The sequence below is a fragment of the Lipophrys pholis genome, assembly GCF_963383615.2.
Source record: "Lipophrys pholis genome assembly, chromosome: 21".
Classification (NCBI taxonomy): domain Eukaryota; kingdom Metazoa; phylum Chordata; class Actinopteri; order Blenniiformes; family Blenniidae; genus Lipophrys; species Lipophrys pholis.
In genome coordinates this window covers 19,853,550-19,873,942 of record NC_137649.1, presented here as the reverse complement: position 1 = coordinate 19,873,942, position 20,393 = coordinate 19,853,550, and the positions used below count along the sequence as shown (strand labels likewise).

General features: G+C 44.0%; 1 protein-coding gene across 1 annotated transcript; it reads left to right on the top strand.

Annotated features, from left to right (window-relative positions):
- Positions 1–48: 48 nt before the first annotated feature.
- Positions 49–19,999, top strand: LOC308126602 (uncharacterized protein; the record flags this gene model as incomplete). The annotated part of the gene is made up of 11 exons (XM_080491103.1): positions 49–147; positions 1,138–2,042; positions 2,143–2,319; positions 3,760–4,174; positions 5,966–5,978; positions 7,362–7,991; positions 16,046–16,155; positions 16,903–17,028; positions 17,595–17,701; positions 17,889–18,070; positions 19,835–19,999. The coding sequence occupies exons 2-11, from the start codon at positions 1,163–1,165 to the stop codon at positions 19,997–19,999; spliced, it is 2,805 nt and encodes a 934-aa protein (XP_080347229.1). The 5' UTR covers positions 49–147; positions 1,138–1,162.
- Positions 20,000–20,393: the final 394 nt, after the last annotated feature.

The following is a 20,393-nucleotide window of genomic DNA, read 5'->3' as shown; positions in this document are numbered from 1 at the left end:
TCTTCCAGCAGCAGCAGCAGCGGCAGCAGCGGCAACAGCAGCCGGGGGAGAGACGCCACTGCCGGGCTGCGATAGGCGGGACTTCCTCCGGGTCCGGCTTGTTTATCAGTGCGTGTGCAGCGCTGGGTCGAGTCGTCAGATTACAAGGTAAGCTGCTCGTTTTTTTGTTTTTATGTGTGTGCGCACATTTCTTCCTACGTGTTTATTGCTGCAAATGCGTATTGTCGCTGTTAACGCTGCAGCTCGTGATGATTGTAACCTAAACCTCTGTAATGGTGTTTAGAGATGCACTGCAGTTATTTATTTATTTTTTTGTCCCCTAAATCCTCAATGACATCACTGCTGTAGTTTGACCTGTAATGTCTTCATGCGTCCATATGAATTGCTCTGCAACTCTCCGCGGGCTCACAAACTAATACCTGATCATTATCATCATTCAGAGACATTTTCCTCATTTACATGAGCAACTATCGCCATTACTTATTCAGCTATTCATTAGTTTTCTCATTAATGATTAACCAAGCTCCCCCAAAAGCCCACGGAGGCATCTGTCACTTGCTTGTTTTGCTCTACAAACAGTTCATAACCAACAAACAAACCAAATAAATAGCGGTAAATATAGGCTTTCAGGAGCTATGGGGCTTTGTTTCTAACATGTTTTTAAAAATGATAAATGTGGGGATCAAAATATGAGATGCAGACAAAAATGTCTGAGCACCAAATGATATTCAGAAGATCTCGGTGTAAGAAAGAAATTCAGTTGGAATAGAATGTAAATGCAATGACGAAAAAAAAGACTATGGAGTAAAGACTTCAGTGAAAAAGGAAGGCTTATTCTACTCGGTAAATGTTGAGTAAGGAAAGGGGTGAATGAATTGAACAAAGCAAATTACAACTAATTCAATATCGGTCTGTTTTGTAGCTCTATTGCATGTCTCAATGTATGTTGGCAAAAAACACCAACAAAAAGCGAACTGTATTTTATTATTAATTCATATTTCTATCTTCTGATTTTATACAGACACAATAATTAATCTCTCTTGTCAGAAGCTAACTGTCTTATTAATAAGTCAGTCGCTCCCCTGGCTGGAGGCTACGTAATTCATTCCTCCTGATAAGAGTTAATTGTGTTTGTAGGTTGTTTTACCCTCAATACTGCACCATGCCGGGGTATTTCCGTCGAGGATGCTGCCATCCTCTGGTCTGCTTGTGGGTTCTGCTTCTGCCCCTGGTCTCCCTCCATCGCTTGAGCCACCACGAGCGTCGGGACCGCCACGCGCTGGACCGGCCCAAGGTGCTGCTCGTGTCCTTCGACGGCTTCCGATGGGACTACGTCGACCGCGTCCCCACGCCGAACTTCCACAGCATCATGGACGAGGGCGTCTACGTGGAGTACGTTGAGAACGCCTACATCACCAAAACCTTCCCCAACCACTACAGCTTGGTGACGGGGCTGTACGCCGAGTCGCACGGCATCGTGGCCAACGAGATGTACGACCTGGCTTGGAACCAGACCTTCTCCATGGAAACGGACAGCGTTTACGAGTCGCGGTGGTGGGACGAGGCCGTGCCGCTTTGGGTGACCATCCAGAAAGCCGGTGGACGGAGCGGGGCCGCGATGTGGCCGGGGTCGGACGTGAAGATCCACGGCATGTACCCCACTCGGTACCTGCAGTACAACGCCTCGGTCTCCTTCGAAAGCAGAGTGGAACGAATCATCGAATGGTTCTCCGCGCCCAAAGACGAAGCGGTGGATTTCGGGGTTCTGTACTGGGAGGAGCCGGACGAGAGCGGGCACCAGCTGGGTCCTCAGAGTCCCCTCATGGATGTGGTCATCGCCGGGATCGACGAGAAGCTCGGCTTCCTCATGAACGAGCTGAAGAAGGCCGGTCTGTACGAGAAAGTGAACCTCATAGTCACCAGCGACCACGGGATGGCCCAGCTCTCTGCCGACAACCTCATAGAACTCGACGAGTACGTGAGCAGAGACCTGTACACGTGGGTGGACAAGAGTCCAGTGGTGGGGATCCTGCCAAAAGAAGGTAACACCGACTGTTCCTTTTCGACAAAAAACCCCAAATCTGCGGTGTTGAATTTCCCGTTCGCCTTGAACGTGCAACGTCTGCTTCTCTGTGTTCGCAGGGAAGCTCGACGAGGTGTATAACGACTTGGCGGACGCAAACCCCAACATGGTGGCGTACAGGAAGGACAACATTCCCGAGCACCTGCACTATCGGCACAACACCAGGATCATGCCGATCCTGCTGGAGGCGAAAGAAGGCTGGACCATCGTGCAGAACAGGACCGGGTCGTTCATGCGTACGTTAACAGACACATAAGAAAAAAAACTAAAAAGACAAAGCTTAGACAGTATTCTGTTTAATGGCTGCGAACGTTAACAAAAATGTGTTTTTGTCGGCCGGTTTCAACGGCAGCTTTTCGTCTGCTCTAATAATAGCTTCACAGGAGATTTATTTTAGTCACTGAACCAAAGCTTGCTCAAGTTATACCAACTGTAATTAACAAAGAGAGCCTGATTCGCTTTCCCCTCAGGAACAGCAAGAACATGCACGGCACACGTGTGGGAGGGAGTTTGGACGTTGTTGTTGCATTGGCTCTTCGTACATTCATTTATCTTTTGTTCCCCCCCCCCCCCTAAAAATGCTTTAAGCACCTCTTCTTTAAATTCATTTTTGACCGTGTGGGCACCGATTTTTCTCCGCCAGCTAATTTGATTGCCTGTGGTGCTAATAAGTACAAGGACCAGATGGTTTCTGCAGCTGGAAGAAGAAAAAAACCAAAAACCTGCAAGATTTCAGTCACAATGATGCCGCTCAGCTACATATGTTTGGTATGATGCTGCCACTGTGCATGTTAACGTGTTTTTGTTGAGGCAATCCTCCACCTCTCAGTGCATCACACCGAGCGACTTGGGAATGGATAGAAATGTAAATAGTATTGTAGACTGATTCTCTTTTCTAATTCCCATCCAGCCAAAATTGTGTTACGCAAACTGTGTATTTATTACACGCAGACGCATATTTCTGTTTCACATCTTACACGATGTGTAGTTTCATATTCCCCTTTATGAGATAGAGCTTTGGAGACATTTTTTTTTATTATCAGATCTACATGCGGCGGTGGTTTTTTTTTTTTTTCTCTCTCTCCGCCTCTGGTAGTGAGTTGCTTTACCGTCTTTGCTCGTTCCCTCTCTTATCGATCAGAGTCGCAATAAAACTCTGGTAGAATGACACAGTTTTCACGCTTGTACGTGATCACAATGTCGACAAGATTTCAAATTTGTGTTTAGGGGAAATTCCTCTATGGGACTTCAGGTGATCACAATGTCTTGAAGAAATGAAGCTGCCACGCCGGCACTGAGTCAGTGCTTTCTACAGCCACTGATGCTGCTGTCACAGGCAGCGCCGTTAAACTGTATTGATTACCCCCGCAGTTAAAGAGAGACTGACGGCAGTCCTTTGGGATTGTAATGGCACTGATGAATTTTAGGAGCTGCAGTTAGCCTGTCTAAGCTTCTATGTAAGGCCTTTGGTCTCATGTCTTTTGATTTAATTTTCAATTTGTTTGCCGGGTTTAGCTCTACTCAGCTGAGGCAAACAGCGGTTGCTGTAGTAAATCACAAGATTGAGCTGCGGTGCCAAATTCCATAAACAAGCAATGTGATTGGTCGGCGATCCAGAAAAATGACGACGCAGGAGCAGCTACTGTCAGAGCTTTGTGTCTCCCTTTGTTTTGCAGTGGGTAATCACGGCTACGACAACACCTTACGCAGCATGCAGCCCGTGTTCGTGGCCCGGGGGCCGGCCTTTCGCCACAACTACGTCAAAACCTCCATGCGCTCCGTCGACCTCTACCCGCTCATGTGCCACATCCTGTCCCTCCGTCCTCTCCCGAACAACGGCTCGCTCCTGAATGTTCAGGACCTCCTGTCTCCAGAGATGATTTCCAGCGTACCGGCCCCGCTGCACTCGCCCGCCACTCCCCAGGTCAGCGGGTACTCCTACGCCCCCGTCGTGGGCTCGTTTCTCGGCGTGGTGATGGTGCTCTGCTTCCTGGTGGTCTACATTGTACTAGTGACGTTCAAGCAGCGGCCCTCGCTGAAACACAGGAGCTGGGAGATGTCGCAGCCGCTGCTGCAAGAGGACCTGCATCTGTAGCTCGAGAGATGGAGGAGAAGAAGTAGAGGTACTCCCACTCCGTCTGGAAAGCGTTCCCCAAACACCTCCCTTACATCGCTACATGCGATTTTCATGTTGTAGTTATTGGTGAGAAATTAAAGGAAAACTAATCACATGTAGCCGTATATCACGCTCAAATGTAAGGGGAGATGTAGGGCGGTGCTGCAGGCGCAATCAGAAGAGTAAACCTTCATGGGTTTTTATTTTTTAGTGGCTTTGCTTTGACTGTGAATTTTTACTGAAAAGCATCTGAAACATTCCCATTGTCACTTAATAGATCTGAAGTTTATGAAGTGTAAATTCAAACTGTGATTCGGTGACCAAGAGTATGACTCTGGATGGTTTGAAGGTATCAGTACGCTCTCTAAGAGCTCGTCACGAAGGGTTTCCACCAGTGCATCGTCAGCCTCACAGCCTTTAGCTGAACCTAGGAGAGGGTCCGTAGGAAGGAGATTTGACTGCTGAGAAACTCGCCAGCGACGATTCCAGCAGGACTGCAACGGTCACCCACGTACACTTGATCAGAGGATGCTGGATGAATAGATGTGGTGGTCAGCTCTTTCCCTTTACCGTTGGTAACTGTTTGCGATTGCACTCCCTGAAAGTCAGTTCCTCTGCCTCAGGGTCTTTCTCTGACTCATATGTTCGTATCTGCCCCTCATTAATTTAGCTCGAGGTTAGAACTATCCCCTCACAACAAAACCAAATAGGTTCGCCTTCAGGTTCTGCCCTTTTGCGGCTTCCTCCTACAATCCAAAGACAGGTTTGTTAGGTTAATTTATTTAGAATTTGCCGGTATGGCGTGTGTGTGTGTGTGTGTGTGTGTGTGTGTGTGTGTGTGTGTGTGTGTGTGTGTGTGTGTGTGTGTGTGTGTGTGTGTGTGTGTGTGTGTGTGTGTGTGTGTGTGTGTGTGTGTGTGTGTGTGTGTGTGTGTGTGTGTGTGTGTGTGTGTGGGGTCGCATATTTACCGTCGCAACTACAGATACAGTGGGGAGCAAGATGCAGTCAAATTTACCTTTTTTATAAAACCCTCATTGCACAATGTAGCAGGTAGTGAACCTTTAGGACTGTTAAATCTGACCGTATACTGGAACCTCCTGATCTGTGGTTGGACTAGTGACTTGTCCAAGGGTCAGCTGGGATTGGCCACAGCCAACACGTTAGGAGGATGGATGAATAAGATAAACAACAAAGAACCCCCCCCCCCCATAAAAAATTATCTGTGGATATTTTTGAACCATGTCCAGAAAATACTGCGGGCCTCACAAATTTCTGATGGAAACCCTGCTACTTGACAGTGTCTCCAGTCGCTCCCTGTCGTCACACTTCAAGGCGGGACAAAGTGTTTGTCATCGCGGGGATTGGCGGGAAGCAATAATGGTTGGAAAAGCGGATAACTGCAGGCACCTTCAGACAATCTTACCTTAATGGCATTCATAGTGTTGTACTCGCACGGGGAAACGAAAGGAAGTGACGCACGGAGAGAATTTAAAACGCCGCCGTGTGGAGGGTTGCGACCGCGAAACTGATACTGATACCTTCACGCCATGAAAGTCGATCAAGCCGGCAGTCGATTTGCTTTATTTGAAATTCTCAAATATATGCAAACGACACTTGCACGTCCAAAAGTGAAGGAGGGACTTCAGTCTTGCTATATTGCTTTCCTATTTTCCAACTTGTTCTACTTGTGGCACTGAATTAGATGTTCCTTTGAAATATTGATGCTGTGATTCATCTGAAGTGTTTTAAAACGCGGCCTGTTTCAGACGAGCGGCCGTGGTCGGTGTTACTTTTGAATGTTTCTAAAGACTCACTCAATGTGCCAAGCTACTGCTCATGCGTTTTGGTCACTTCATGAGCCGCTCGCGTCACTCTCCTGCGCTTCAGTCGTCCGTTACCATTTGCCTTTTTGACTTTTAACAGAGAAGTGTGCAGCCGTCTGTGCGTCAGTCCGTCTTTCTGTAGCATTTGTGTCGTGGGGGCGTTCTTATCTGTACAAATGCCTGTGTTCTGCCCTCCTCTTCATACCCTCACAGCCATTTGTTGGTGAAATGTGAAGTGCAATTGCTATTGGTCAGTTTATCGTCTTAGGGAATATAAAGGGTTTTGTTGTTGTTCGGTCAAGAAGACTATTTCGGCATGACTTGCGAGAACTGTTCCCCTAATTTGCACTAAAGAATCGAATCGAAATGAAACAGAATGAAAGGGGCAGTAGGTGGATGCTTTTTTTTTTTTTTTTTATTAATATTATTTTAGGTCATGTTTAATTTGCACTTCTAGCTTGTAGTTGCTATTTGAAATGTAAAAAAAAAAAAAAAAAAAAAAAATACTTAGGTGCCTCTTGCCAAAAAGCTTTTTAATTAGCATGATCATAGAAAGAAATAGAAGATGTAGAATCCAAACCTGTTACTAAATTTATTCAAATTATTTTTCAGCCTCTTGAAAAAGAGATGATTGAGTTTCCTTGTTGTTCTTGCTTTTGATGGATTTACTGATAACTGTGCCCAAAAAAAGCCGACAGACATCACTGTGATATATACTTTTTACAGAAATTAAATTAATAAAAACTCAGAACATTTATACAAAAATTGTTAATTTTCTGATAATTGTATTATTTTATGAGAGAAAAAAGTGTTGTCTGATAATTTTGCCCTGATTTAAGAGAGAGAAAAGTAGAAATATATCCACCCTATATTTATTTGAAAAATATTAGTGAAGAATGAATATTAGATCAGATTTAGTATTACTATCTTGGAATTGAAATGAGGTGATTTAATATAATTTACTAACAATCTTTGCAATGTTGATGCAATTAAAAAGTCTTCTGAAAATAAAGGGACTTATGTGAAACTGAGTGTGTTGAGCTTTCTTGTGAAAAATGTGTCAACTTGCTGCTGAGTGTTTATCTGCTATCTGCACGTACAAAGTGTCAGACTGCGGCTGAAGTAAGCTGCACAACTTTCCAATGTCCTTGAAAGCTCGGGCCCCGGGGCTTTGGCATTATTCACTCGTTAACTCGCAGGATCAAAGGTCTTTTATGAGTTATCGCTGGAATTTGCTGGGACGCTCAGTCAGTCAGTCAGTCAGTTAGTCAGTCAGTCAGAGGCAGGCAGACCGTGCACCACCGCTCCACCTCTCCGCATTGGACATCGAAAATAAAAGACAGCAGACATGGACGACATCTCCGAGGTGATAGATCAGGAGCTCGTGACGAAAGACGGCCAAGTCAAAGAGTCGAGGCGTGAGGAGCCGGAGCAGCCGCACAGCGAGGTGCAGGTCCACGCCTCGGTGGAGGAAGCGAGCGACTACATGGAGATCAGGGCGGCGGACAAGGACAGCGGCTCGTCCTCGTCATCCAGCGACGATGAGGGGCAGGGTGAAGCGGTGCAGGTGGTAGAGGTGAGTGTAGAGGTGGCGAAAGAGCCAGAGCCGGCAGACGTTAATGGTGGAGGCCACGAAGGGTCCAGGCGCTCCTCCTCCTCCTCTGATGTGGCGAAAGAGCCAGAGCCTGTAGAGGAGGTGAGCGGCGGAGGTCACGAAGGGTCCAGGCGCTCCTCTGAATCCTCCGCCTCTCCTGGGGACCCGTGTGACGACCCGCCGATTCAGTCCACGGTCCGGGAAGGAGACAATGCGGAGGACGGGATGCTGATGGCGTACACTCATTCCAATACTGACCCGGAGCCGGTGGAGTCGGTCGAGCACAGCCTGAAAACCCTGGAGAACGTCACTCTGGAGGAGAACAGTGCTGCACCGGTGGATCCCAGCCAGCCTGACATCTCCCTGTTTGTAAAGGTAACAAGTGTCATGCTTCTTTTGGCTTTTCACTCCTCCGGCTGATGACACATTAAATCCACACTGTTTAAATACTCTTCTGTTTGCTCACTCTTTGACAGAGCTGTTAATAAAACCCAACAATAACTGTTGCATTCAGATCCTCCTTAACTGTGAATCGGATTGATTCTAGCCGAGGACTTAATTGGATGACAAATTCTGTCAACAACAGTGTCTTTTCATATTGAAATTTCTCAGGATACCACAGGAAGTCCTGCATTAAACTCGTGCGATGCTTTCAAGGCCGCCAAACAATAGGATTTATGTTTCACTCACTTAATCATATTAAGTGACTATATTTTGATTACCAGGGGAAAAAGGGAGATTTGGCTCAGCAAATATCAAATATTGCAAATAAATAATTAAATACATTTCAATAAATATTATTCAAGGTTTATTCAACTTATGTAGTACTGTAGTATTCTGTGTAAATTATTCAACATGTCTTACATACCTTGGAAAACTGAAAACCAAACAATCTTATGTATTTGAAAAAAAAAAGAAGCAAAAGAGGATCTTTTATCACTTTTAGGCTGGAAAAATTATGCTTAAAATGACTGTCTCAGTAAAATCAGATGAGTATGGTACAGTAAGGAGACAGGCCAGTTTCTTCTATTTCCAGAAACCCCTAAACGTTGTAGTTTGATCACTTTATAGACATCATATAAGATGAGTTATGACACTCAGTAATCACACAATTAAAAGTCTTATCAACACATTTACAGCCTCGGGATTCACTGCCCAGGCCTGATGGACCGCCGGGGTTAGATCAGTTGTAGTATTACACAGGATTATAATCAGGAATTTATATTCGCTGAAAACAACAAACTTAAAGTAGTTTTTTAATCACTTACATCATGTGTTTGTGGCTTTAACCTGCAGGTACTCTGATGTAACAATTACCTTGTTTACCAAACTGTGTACAAACAAGAGGTGACCTCCATGCTTGAACAAGTGTGTGTGTGTGTATATGTGTGTATGTGTGTGACTTTTCTGCTTATTCTTCTGATAGCTGGCCTGTGGACTATCTGCTCATACAGGGGTCACTTTGCTGATTGCACTGCTGTGAGATTTGACTGTGTATCACAGAATATATTGTCCCTGTGATTCGTTGTAGCTACTCATCATTTATTAATCAAGCGCTTCAAATGTCTGCATGTTTGTGGAAAATAGAAAGATGCGTGAAACCTGTCTGGGATCACTATGCCGTTCACCCATTATTAGCTGGTTTATGGTCGAGTACTCAAGGACCTTATCCGGATTAAGTGAGCATAAAAGATGGAGAGGTGGATGAATCATCTTTTCAATAACTAATCAGGAAGGGAAAATCCCTAAGGCTGCGTGGGGAGCTGAGCCTTATTCTTATTTTACAATTTGTAATTTGACCAGTACTTCCATACAAACACAACCAAATTTGTTTGATTTTCAGTTATAGAGATATTGTATTGAGAACTTGATTATTAATATTGTTCAGGATGAAGAGAAATGCAGTAATAAATGACTTTTAAATCATATAAGTTGGCATGGTTTATATTATATGAGCAAAGTGAGCAAGCCAGGAACCTCATCACTAAATTCTCAAAACGTTAGTGAGTGGACTTGTTGATCACAACACATGTTACACAAATAAAGGTCCATCTCTGTCAACGATAATAATAAATATAAGCCAAATATGCTATCTTGATGCCGTTATGTCATAGTGATGATAAACATGGGCCATAGTGTGTGTCTTCCCTGCATGCCTTCCCTTATCCAGCCTTCCTATCTGCTGTGAATGGGTTTCCCAACAGTTTAATCTTCAACGATGGTCATAAACTAAAGCCCTCTCTGCAAGCGAAGCAGGAAGCGAGGTCAGACATTTTCCCGGGACGACTGCCTCTGGATTTAACAAAAGTTCGCTTGGATGCTGTATGAAGAGCTCGGGAAGCTTCATGGAGCAATACAGTCGCTTGTATTGGAGTTTTCCTTTCAATTTTAAAATGTTTATGCTCACAAAACTTACGGTCAACACGTTTTGTGCGTGTGTGTGTGTGTGAACAGACAAGAAGAGTTCACCCACTACACACACACACACACACACACACACACACACACACACACACACACACACACACACACACACACACACACACACACACACACCTCTGTAACTGTTTGATGTTGATGGTGAATGATTAACAAGTCAGTGCTCCCAACTTCCTTTTGTGTCAAAGACCGTGAAAAGACAAAAGCCATTTTCAGCAGCTTATTGACCATCCGAATCCACGTTAGAAGAAATTAAACGTCTGGTAATTTACGCCGTATAGTTTTCAAACTTTTGAGGACGCCTGAGAGATTTTTTATCGCCAGGTATGTTCAGCATACAAGGAATTGTTTTGGGGCTTTTAGGCAGTAATAATCTAAAATCAAGAATAGACAAGGACACTTGCACTTAATCATATAACATACACGTTGAGACACATCCAGCAGAAATAGCTGTAATGAAAAAAATACCAATAATAATAATAATAGACACACAATCAACAACAAAAACTATTGCATATTTATGAGTGAGCTATTTACATATACATAATATATTATAATATAAAAACACTAGTATATGTATATGTATATTACAGCAAAGTTTAAGTTGTTAATCTGTCAAGAGTGTATGAAAGTATATATAAGTGCTACTGGCTAAAATGGTGCTCAAATAGCTGTTTAGGAAAAAAGGGTCAAACTGCTTAAATATGAAGAAAAAAAAAGTGTTAAAAGAAAAACAAAACACCAGATAAAAAACAAAGAAAGTAGCTGAAACGTTTCAAACGGTCAAGAATGGAGAAAAAAAAAGGTCAAATGAGTAAAAAAGCTAAAATGAAAAGTCAGAACTCAAAAACAACTTAAAAGACTTAAAAAACAACCGAATTAGCTGAATTAGACTAAATAGGCTTTCTAAATTGTGGTTATGAAGCATCGTGAATAAACATTTAGTAAAAATACATTTTAAAAAAACAACTTTATAAGCTGTGCGATCTTTTATGATTAAACAAGTTTTGTGGCTCGAGAAGAATCATGATTGGTGGAAAAGAGAGAAAAAAAAAGCAGACTTTGAATGTGGATGAATGAAAAACAGCTGTTATTCTTAATGACGGTGTGTCGATGTGTTTATTAAAAGAAGAGAGGTGCTCGATTGAATTCATGAGATATAATGCTGCTGTGTGGCATTAACAACCTGCTGCATTAACAACCACAGAAGCATCTGATTAGTTCGAGCCCTGCATGGAATAATGCTGAAAGGTAAAGACACGTTACTCTTTGTATTTAATGATGCCATATTTGGAAGCAAGGAACTTGATCCAAGGCTTCAGGTTCAGCTCATTATCTTGAATTGCTCTCGTCATGTAGGGGAATGCGGAGTCTGTCAATTGGCCAATGAAGTCGGGGTTTTTTTCTGTTTTTTTTTTTTTACAATAACTCATTTACAGACGTCTCCGCTTTCTCTGCAGCACAGACGCTGATAATGAACATTCTCCTTCACTGCAGCAACACAGTAATTGGTTTGTGCTGCTTGTTGATACATCAGCCAGAAGAGGGAGCTGCTCTATAAATAGAAACAGTTAAAAAAAAAAAAAAAAAGCTGATCCCTCCACAGCGTCTCACTTTCATATGAGTTGTTTTCTTGGACATATTTCTGAGAAGTGTGAGGAAAACACAACACTCAGCTGTCTTGAAATGTACCAAACACCTCTGCTTCTTTTTTTTAGTGGTTGCCCTACATTGCTTTTTCTTTTTTCTTTCTTTCTTTCTTTTTTTTTTGTAAATGAATGCTAATTCCTGCCTTAAAACCAAATCCGAGCATCAATAATTCACTGAGGAAATCTTCTGCAGCTCTGCTGCTGGTGATCAAATATAACCTGCCAGAGTCAAAAACACATGTGAACATGAATTAAATATGAATGCTGCTGCCGCTGCTCCGAAGCTCAAAATAACTGATGGGGTGGGTGACAGCGACAGGAAATACAAGCAACAACAAAATAAAAAAAAAATAGATGAACACATCATCCTAGTTTTTGAAAGAGGTTTGCCAGATTGAATGCTCCCGGGGGGTGACCGCCTCTGCAAATTCCCTCTCACCACAAAGTAAGAGATGAAGAAAACTGTAAGCAACAATGGAAAGTACTGATGGACCCGTGAGGCGAGCGGTGTGGGGAGGAGGACGGGTCAGATGAGGCCGGAGCTGCAGTGGGGTTTGGTTGCAGCGGTGGGATGAGAACGGACGAGCTCCACCCCCCCCCCCCCCCCCCCCCCCACCCCCACCCCCACCCCCCCTCCTCTCCCCTGCTATAGTCTGACACCTGTTCTGCACCTTGTGTCAGTGAGCGCTCGCTCTGCTCCCCATCTGGGTCTAAATCAGAGCACAGGGCTTTGGCTCACACCCCGAGGCCGACTCTCACCTGGGAGACGCAAACAAGGCAGAAATCTTCCTTCGGTCAACAAACGAGGCGACAGCCTCAAACCAGGGAGTAGAGCTGAAAGCAAGCAGAGGGGATAAGCTCAGAGAAGACTTCTTTTTCTTTTCCTCTGGAGGATGTAGACCTCCAGGGACACTGAAGGTCAAACAGTGAAGGACACGAGTCTCACGCACCATGTCCACAAACGGTCAAGACAGAGATCCCGATATTGAACTTTTTGTCAAGGTAAGCTCAAACTATGATGGCGACGGGACGATAATATCAGCGGAACGTTTCAGCCGAGCGTCGCCGTGTGCGATGGAAGGCTCGTGTAACTTTAGAACGAAGGTCGAGTTACGGTGGCACCGGCAGTGACTGTAGTGACAGTGATACTGAAGCTGCTTGTTGATGGTGGGAAGCTCCCATCAGGCTTCAGTCAAACTCTGCTCCCATCTGACTACAAAACTATTTTTAGATTAAATTCGGTGTGGAGGTTTATTTGTCCCATTTAAGTCACTCACTCTGATTCTTACATTTCTAAACATACCTGCTATTATGTTTGCTCAGATACCACCCATCAAAAAAAAAAAAAAAAAAATCTAAAGCTGATTTGTTTTGGAAGGAATCTGATGTGTTATTTTGCTCACTACTACAAGATGCACTTCAGATCCCCTGAGAAACACTCTGACTCTACCTGAGGCAGGTGAGGTGGAGGCAGGTGGAGAGGCGGGTGCTGTGTGTTGGATGTGAAGCCGACTTCAGCCAAGACCAAGGAAACCAAATCGAAAAGTCTTTATGCTTTAAATCCAAATATAATCCACAAAACTTCACCCCTTTATATTTAGAGACAGTGGTTACTATAGCGACATTCCAAATATTAGATATAATCTCATCACGTTGCCTTATGGACGACGGAGAACTACAGACAGAGTAGAAAGATTCTACATGAGACAGACTTTGATTGTCTCGGTCACAATAATTGAGGTTTATTTTCAGAACAACAAGTCAGAACCTCTTTTATTTTTTTTCCCAGTGAGCCTCCTGGAGGATTTATACAAGACAAAAGGATTCACTTTTATTTTCTTCTAAGTTAAAACTATGTGATTTTTCATCTTTCCCAAATCAATCCAATTTACTCGTAGCTGTTTCAGGTATAATCCCAGTTCAGATGGCGTCATGAATGCTTGATCTAATTTACAATTCCGGCAAATTCCATTTTTCTTTTAAATGACCAGATTTGGCCTAAAAAGACAAACTGGGGATTAAAGGGAACCTGCGTGGATTTTACCAAGGAATTGCCAAAGGGAGGGTATGACACTCGAAAAAGCGTGTTCAGGGGGCTGCATTATGGTGGATAAACAATCCAGAAATAGAATAAATATAGGTCAGTATCCGCTGGCCCTTGTCTCGATATTTTGGATTTGATTTTGTCCCTTATCAGGGACTTTGATCCTCGGTCACCTCTAAAGGCCCCACGGCAAAAAGGAACGAACTAACTTGAACATTTAACACAAATTGTCAACCTTTCTCATTTATACCGGTCATTTGAAAAGCAAATGTCACTTTGTTCAGCTTAAATATGATCAAATAATATTAGTAACTGTTTTGTTCAGTAGTGGTGCAGTTTATGGAGTCTGTGTTTCCAGGAGACCCCCCCCCCCCTCCCCCCTCCACCACCACCACCATCGCTCAGCAGCTCCCTATGCTCACGTCCCTCATGCCCACACGTCCAGTTGTGTGTGACAGCTTTTGTCCTCCATGTTCTAGATGCCGATTGGCTCATTATCCGCAGGCCGTGTATTGTGTTACGGCCGTGCGACTGAGCCCGGCCGCAACAATGCAGAGACAGAAGCACAGCGTGAAGCATGACAGCGCGGAAAAGCATCAATGGCTGCTGCACATACAGTTGGCTCAGCTACTTTCAGTCTCTCTCTCTCTCTGGTGCTGCACTCAGTCAGTATCGGCGGAATCGCTCACTTTTTAAAAGTCCTCTCTCAGCTCTAATCTTAAAACAGATATTAAAAATCATTAAAGCGACGCACGAGGTTCAATGACTCCACTTGTGGATTCCTGTTGCCGCCGCCGCCGCCCGGCAGGTCAGTGCACTTCATTAGCCTGGGTCTGTGGGCCCCAGTGTGAGTGGAGGTCATCCTGCACGGCGCCCCAGAGGCCACTGAACCAAGTGATGGAATCTCCATGTATAATTCAGCTGCGCCGGTGGGTCAGGTGACGCCGGTGGTTGCTCAGCTGTTTCACCTGCACATGCCGACACGCGATATCACCGCGCACGCATGCGAGGGCGCGCGCGGCGAGGAGGAAGTGATTCTGCAAGTCAGAAAGACTCACAACGTTTAAGTGAACGAGACTGAATAAAACCCCAGAAATCAAGACTTTGAACGACTCGGGGGCCTTAAGCGCTTTACAGTGTTGGTCACTTCCACCCATTCACACACTCACCCATCCAGTTGGACATCTGGACAGGGGACATCAACTGAGGCTCACAATCTTGAGACCAAAGAGTGAGAAGGCCTTACAGGGACCGTTAGATAAAACTCACACATCCGTTGACTAAAGGCCTCATCAAGACGTAGAATCCAAACAGCAACAGAAACCACAGAATCTCAACACAAAATATCAGACAAAACTGGGCTGTTTGTTTCCTTGATGTTTTAAGTCCTTACACCTATAAAACCAATAGTGTTTCGCCTATAATGATCACATCAGTGACGACAAACTATACAAAAACTGCATGAATGAAAGACTGTAACTGTAGAATTTGGGGAACTAATCATGCAGTCAGATAATGCTGAAGTTTGCTCGTGTCCCTTTTGACCTTTTTGACCTGCAGCAAGACTAAAGTGAGGCACTTCCTTTTACATTTCCTACATGTTGGACTATAAGAAGAACATTAAAAAAAAACAACCCAGTTCTTCCCATTTTAATATGTTAAATATAATACTATATATAATATTCTACATTTTGCCTTAAGTTTCATTTTTGAATCATGTGATGTTCTAGACTGGATTTGATCCTCTACTTAAATAACATGAGGAAATATACTGATCAGGAGTTCTGTAATGTTTCCATTCATGCAGGAACCTCACATCACAGCTGTTTTACTTACAAAATAACCACTTAATCCCAATATGTTCTCAAGAGTTGAGACAGCAACGGTTTCCACCATGAAGCTGCAGATTAGAGATGAAGAGATGATTTCGACATTTGCCGAGGGAAGATTTAAAGGGAGTTGCAGCGTCCAGGAAGAGACTTCAGGGATTTTAGTGAAGAACATGGAGAAGTTGGTGTAACATTAGAGGAGAGAAGGACTCAGAGAAGAGGAAAATAGACTCTTTTATCGATAATCCCCGAAAAGAAACCTACGTGTCATACTTCCCCGAAAAGGTCACGTAATCCCTTCTATCTTGAAAAACTCTGTTTCTGATTTGCGCAAACAAGCATGAGACTTTAAATGTCTGGAGGCTGTGTTACTTTTCTTCACTTCCCTGCAGTTTCCACCACATGCAGCTCGACGTGTCCTAATTGATTGCTGCGACTGACTTCCTGTTCATTTGCGTTTGTGTGCAGGCTGGCAGTGACGGGGAAAGCATCGGAAACTGTCCCTTCTCCCAGCGTCTCTTCATGATCCTCTGGCTCAAAGGAGTCGTGTTCAACGTCACCACCGTCGACCTCAAGAGGTCAGGCTCACAGGCGTGAACAAATGTGTAGATTAACGGCTCGTGGGCCGAAATCAAACCAGCCCAGGGGTTCAATCCGGTAATCTAAATCACTGGAATTATTTTCTTTTATTTAAGGTTTTCTCAGTCGTTCACACATTTTAAATACGAGCCGCAGACCTGGACTCAACCAGTCATTTGAAGCATAACGTTAAATGGAGCTTTATTAAGCATTTTCTCCCCCCGCCCCAGAAATGTAAAACTCGTATTTATGATATTTTCTAAAAAGAGAATAAAATGTACTATCAGGATAAATGTATAACAACGTTTAAGGTTAATATCCTAATACATCAGCTTTGTCATATTAAAAAAAACAACTTTGCTATTGTTTAGAAATATATGTATATATGATTAATCGTATTATTTATGGTGTTTAACAAAGTTATTTTAAAAAGTAAAATTTTCTTCCTTACTGTAATCTGGTTACTTTGGCCTGTAATACCGGTGCTGCTTTTAACCTGGCCCAGTACTCCCATGATGCACCATTATTTCACACTATAAAGAACGGCTCACATTTGGTTGTTGATTTTTTGAAGCTACTTAGACAGCGTGTCATGAGAATATAAACTGTACTGTGAGGACATGCAGACTGGAGGCTGCAGAAATATTGCATTATGACAAAAACAGTGGGAGAGTTCCTGGCAAAGAGAAACCTATGTGTGCTCTTTCTTTGGCCCTGACATCCTGCTCGGTGTGTGTTCTGTGCAGAAAGCCGGCAGATCTGCACAACCTGGCTCCGGGGACACACCCTCCTTTTCTGACATTCAACGGCGAGGTCAAGACAGACATCAACAAGATCGAAGAGTTCCTCGAGGAAGCGCTCTGTCCACCAAAGTAATTCAGCTGGAAGGGTTTATGGCCTTTAGTGTACGGTATCAGATTATACAGCAGACTGCACACATCCTGCCCCTGCCTGGATTTATTTACCTTCACCAACACAGCTGAAAGAACAGGAAACTCTTAAGTCCAGTAAAACACTGCTGTGTTTGATGAAGACTGACATTTCATTGCTAAAGTGTGTTGTTTATGGCTCCCATATTGTCATTTAATTCTTCAAAAAAAAAAAAAGGATCATAAACAACTTGTGTGTAACTTAAAAAAATAAAGGTTAGTGTCATTCCAAAGAAACATCAGAGCAGGTGTGTGTGTGTCTGTGTGTGTTTGAGTATTTGCAGAGAAAAATCTCAGATTAACTAAATCTTTCGTTTATTGCCTGTAAAGTTTTTTACATTATAAATGGACCTTAGTGTGAGAGAGTGAGAGGGGCATGCAGCCAACTCGGTGTAACATGTTTAAAAAAAAAAAAAAAAAAAAAAAAGTGAGCCCAGTCCCAGTCCAGGTGTTAATGCTCTCCAGATGTTTTGCTCTCTGACTGTGTCTCCTGCCTCCTGTCTGCTCAGGTATCCCAAGCTGGCTGCCAAGCAGAGAGAGTCCAATACAGCTGGAAATGACATCTTTGCCAAGTTCTCAGCCTACATCAAGAACACCAAGCCAGAAGCCAACGCCGGTGGGCCGCTCAGTTTGTTCATTTAAAGGTTTTAAAGAAACTGCATGACAGTCGTTATTGTAAATCGCCCACTAGGTGGCAGCACAGTCCAGTTCTCTGACGGCCTGACTCGGACACGTTGCTGTGCTGCCACCTAGTGGCCCCATCGTTGCTGTGATCATGATTTTTGGTGTGCTCCTGGGCTCAGTTCTAGAGAACGGTTTAACCAGAGCCCTGAAGAAGCTGGATGACTACCTGAACAGCCCCCTGCCGGAGGAGATTGATGCAGACAGTATGGAGGAGGAAAAGGGCTCCAGCCGCTGCTTCCTGGACGGGAACGAACTCACTCTGGCAGACTGCAACCTGCTGCCGAAACTGCACATAGTCAAGGTAATCAGAAAGCAACTGCAAAGGAACTGTCACATTTAGGTCATTTGTAACCCTCAAACATGCATTTGAGGTTATATTGATAGAAAAATACATGCTCTATTATAACATTGTAGGATTGAGTCTCGGCATGGGGAGTTTGCATGTTCTCCCTGTACATGTGACATTTCACATAGGTTCCCCTAGTTTCCTTGCTTGGACCAAGACGTATGTGAGATTATCTAGTGACTAAATGTCCTTGCAGGTGTGAAGGAAGGTGTGTCTTTCCTTCATACTCCATAAGCTCGGATCAGTCCAGCCCCCTGCAACGTTAAGTCAGATAATGTGCACCAATTAAAAGCCACAAAAACAGGCTCGCGGATTTTAAAGCTTCATACTATCACACATCAGCATGCACTCCATCTTGTCTATGAATCCCAAATGTCGGGACTTTCATTTCAAAACTTTCCAGACCGTATTAGGATTGCCAGCCTTCATCTAATGAATACCACAAAGTAAGGCAGTAAACAATAGGTGAGTCTGATCAACAGGATCCTCTGTGAGGCCGGTGGCAGGCCACCTGTCTGTATGGTGACCTTTATCTTTACTGGCAGTTCTACTTAAAAATGATAATTCAATTGTTGTCATGAGCTGTACATAAAACAGTGAGGACATTTATGCTTGGTAGGTTTTTCCTTTTGATAGGACAAAGCTTATTGGCAATACATATTAGATCTTTAGAATATAACACTTTAGTAAGGAAGGTGCATTTGTGTGAGAAGAGTGTGTATTTCATGTCCATTAAATGTTCTTTTCCACTGCAAAACGCTGTTCCTCTGCTGTTGACTCTTGCTTGGTGTTTGGGTGGATTAAAGCCTAAACAAACAAGACATATTGGCAAGTTAGAAATGTCCTCATTTGGAGTCTCGGCAGCATGAACCATCATAGCAAAAAAAAAAAAATAGTCTTTCATCTTATTTCCATGTGGTCACCAGTATTCAACAAGCGTTTGTCACAATTAGGCCAGTAAAGATGTGTTGGTCACTCTGACACGGGCAGTACGGCCCAAACTGGTCCCTGATGGATGTGTTTCCCTGGTGCCACCTGCATCCAGCCTTACAACTGCAATTCCAGTGATTCCAGCTTGTGCTGTGTCTCTAGTCCTCTCAAAGCATATCAATCGCGACGGTTTTAATTATGTCTCACATTGGACATTTACCACATGTAACGATAGCAATTTCTAAAATAATTTTCCACCCAAATACTAATTGAGAGACATGTCCAACACTGGTGCGTATGAGTACGTGCTTTATTAAACTCCAGAAAGTTACCGTGTGTGAGGACACGGATTAGCACTAAAGTCTGCGCACAATGCAGACAGACGGCTGGGAGGATTTAAAGGAGTCAGTAAGTTTAACCTGCACTGGGCGAGGGGGCACGCAAACTCCGGTTTGTGTGCCCACCGCGTCAGCAGCCAGCCGGCCTGGAGCTCCTTCTAACTCTCTTAATGCTTCAGCAGCCCACTGGCAATAACTCACCTGCTGAGTGAACACTCAGACACCCATGGGCATTGTCACAAGGCGAGTCAAATACTCATATTTACGAGCTGAAAAAAAAGCTATAAATATGGCAGGTCGGGGGAGCGAAGGTTAGAAAAACTGGAAGAGGAGAGCAATTTATCCAACCGCACCTTTCTGGAAGGTAAAGTACAAAGCAGATAGAGTTTTTGTCGGAGGAAGGGCGGGACGGTTGGATCTCGTGGTGTGACAGCTTTGACGTCTTTCCCAGGTCGTCGCGAAGAAGTACCGCAACTACGACATCGCCACGGAGATGACGGGCGTGTGGCGATACCTCAAGAACGCCTACACGCGGGACGAGTTCACCAACACCTGCGCCGCCGACACGGAGATCGAGACGGCCTACAAAGACGTGGCAAGGAGACTGGCCAAGTAGCCGAGCCTGTGCAGAGCCCAAACAGAACAAACCACTCATGAACACACACGTGACTGTCTTCTGAGTCCTCCTCTGTGGCGTTTTTAGGAAACCCAAGATTTTTTTTTTTGGTCCGTCATATTAAAACAGGTCAGATGTCTGCCCCTGTGAGGCAGTTTAAACTCGTACGCCGCCTCAGATTTGATGGATTTGAGAAATCCAGAGTGTGCATGGTATTTCAATCAGCGCGAGCAGACACGGCTAAACAGAGGTGGAGCGGAGAGATAAATCAAACACGTTCAAATTGAAGCGGGTTCAAAATTCTGCTGCCCCGAAACTTCTGACATAACTCTTTCGCTCAAACACGATTGTGTCTGTCTGTATTTATTCATCATAACACAAAGCTCCCTTTCAT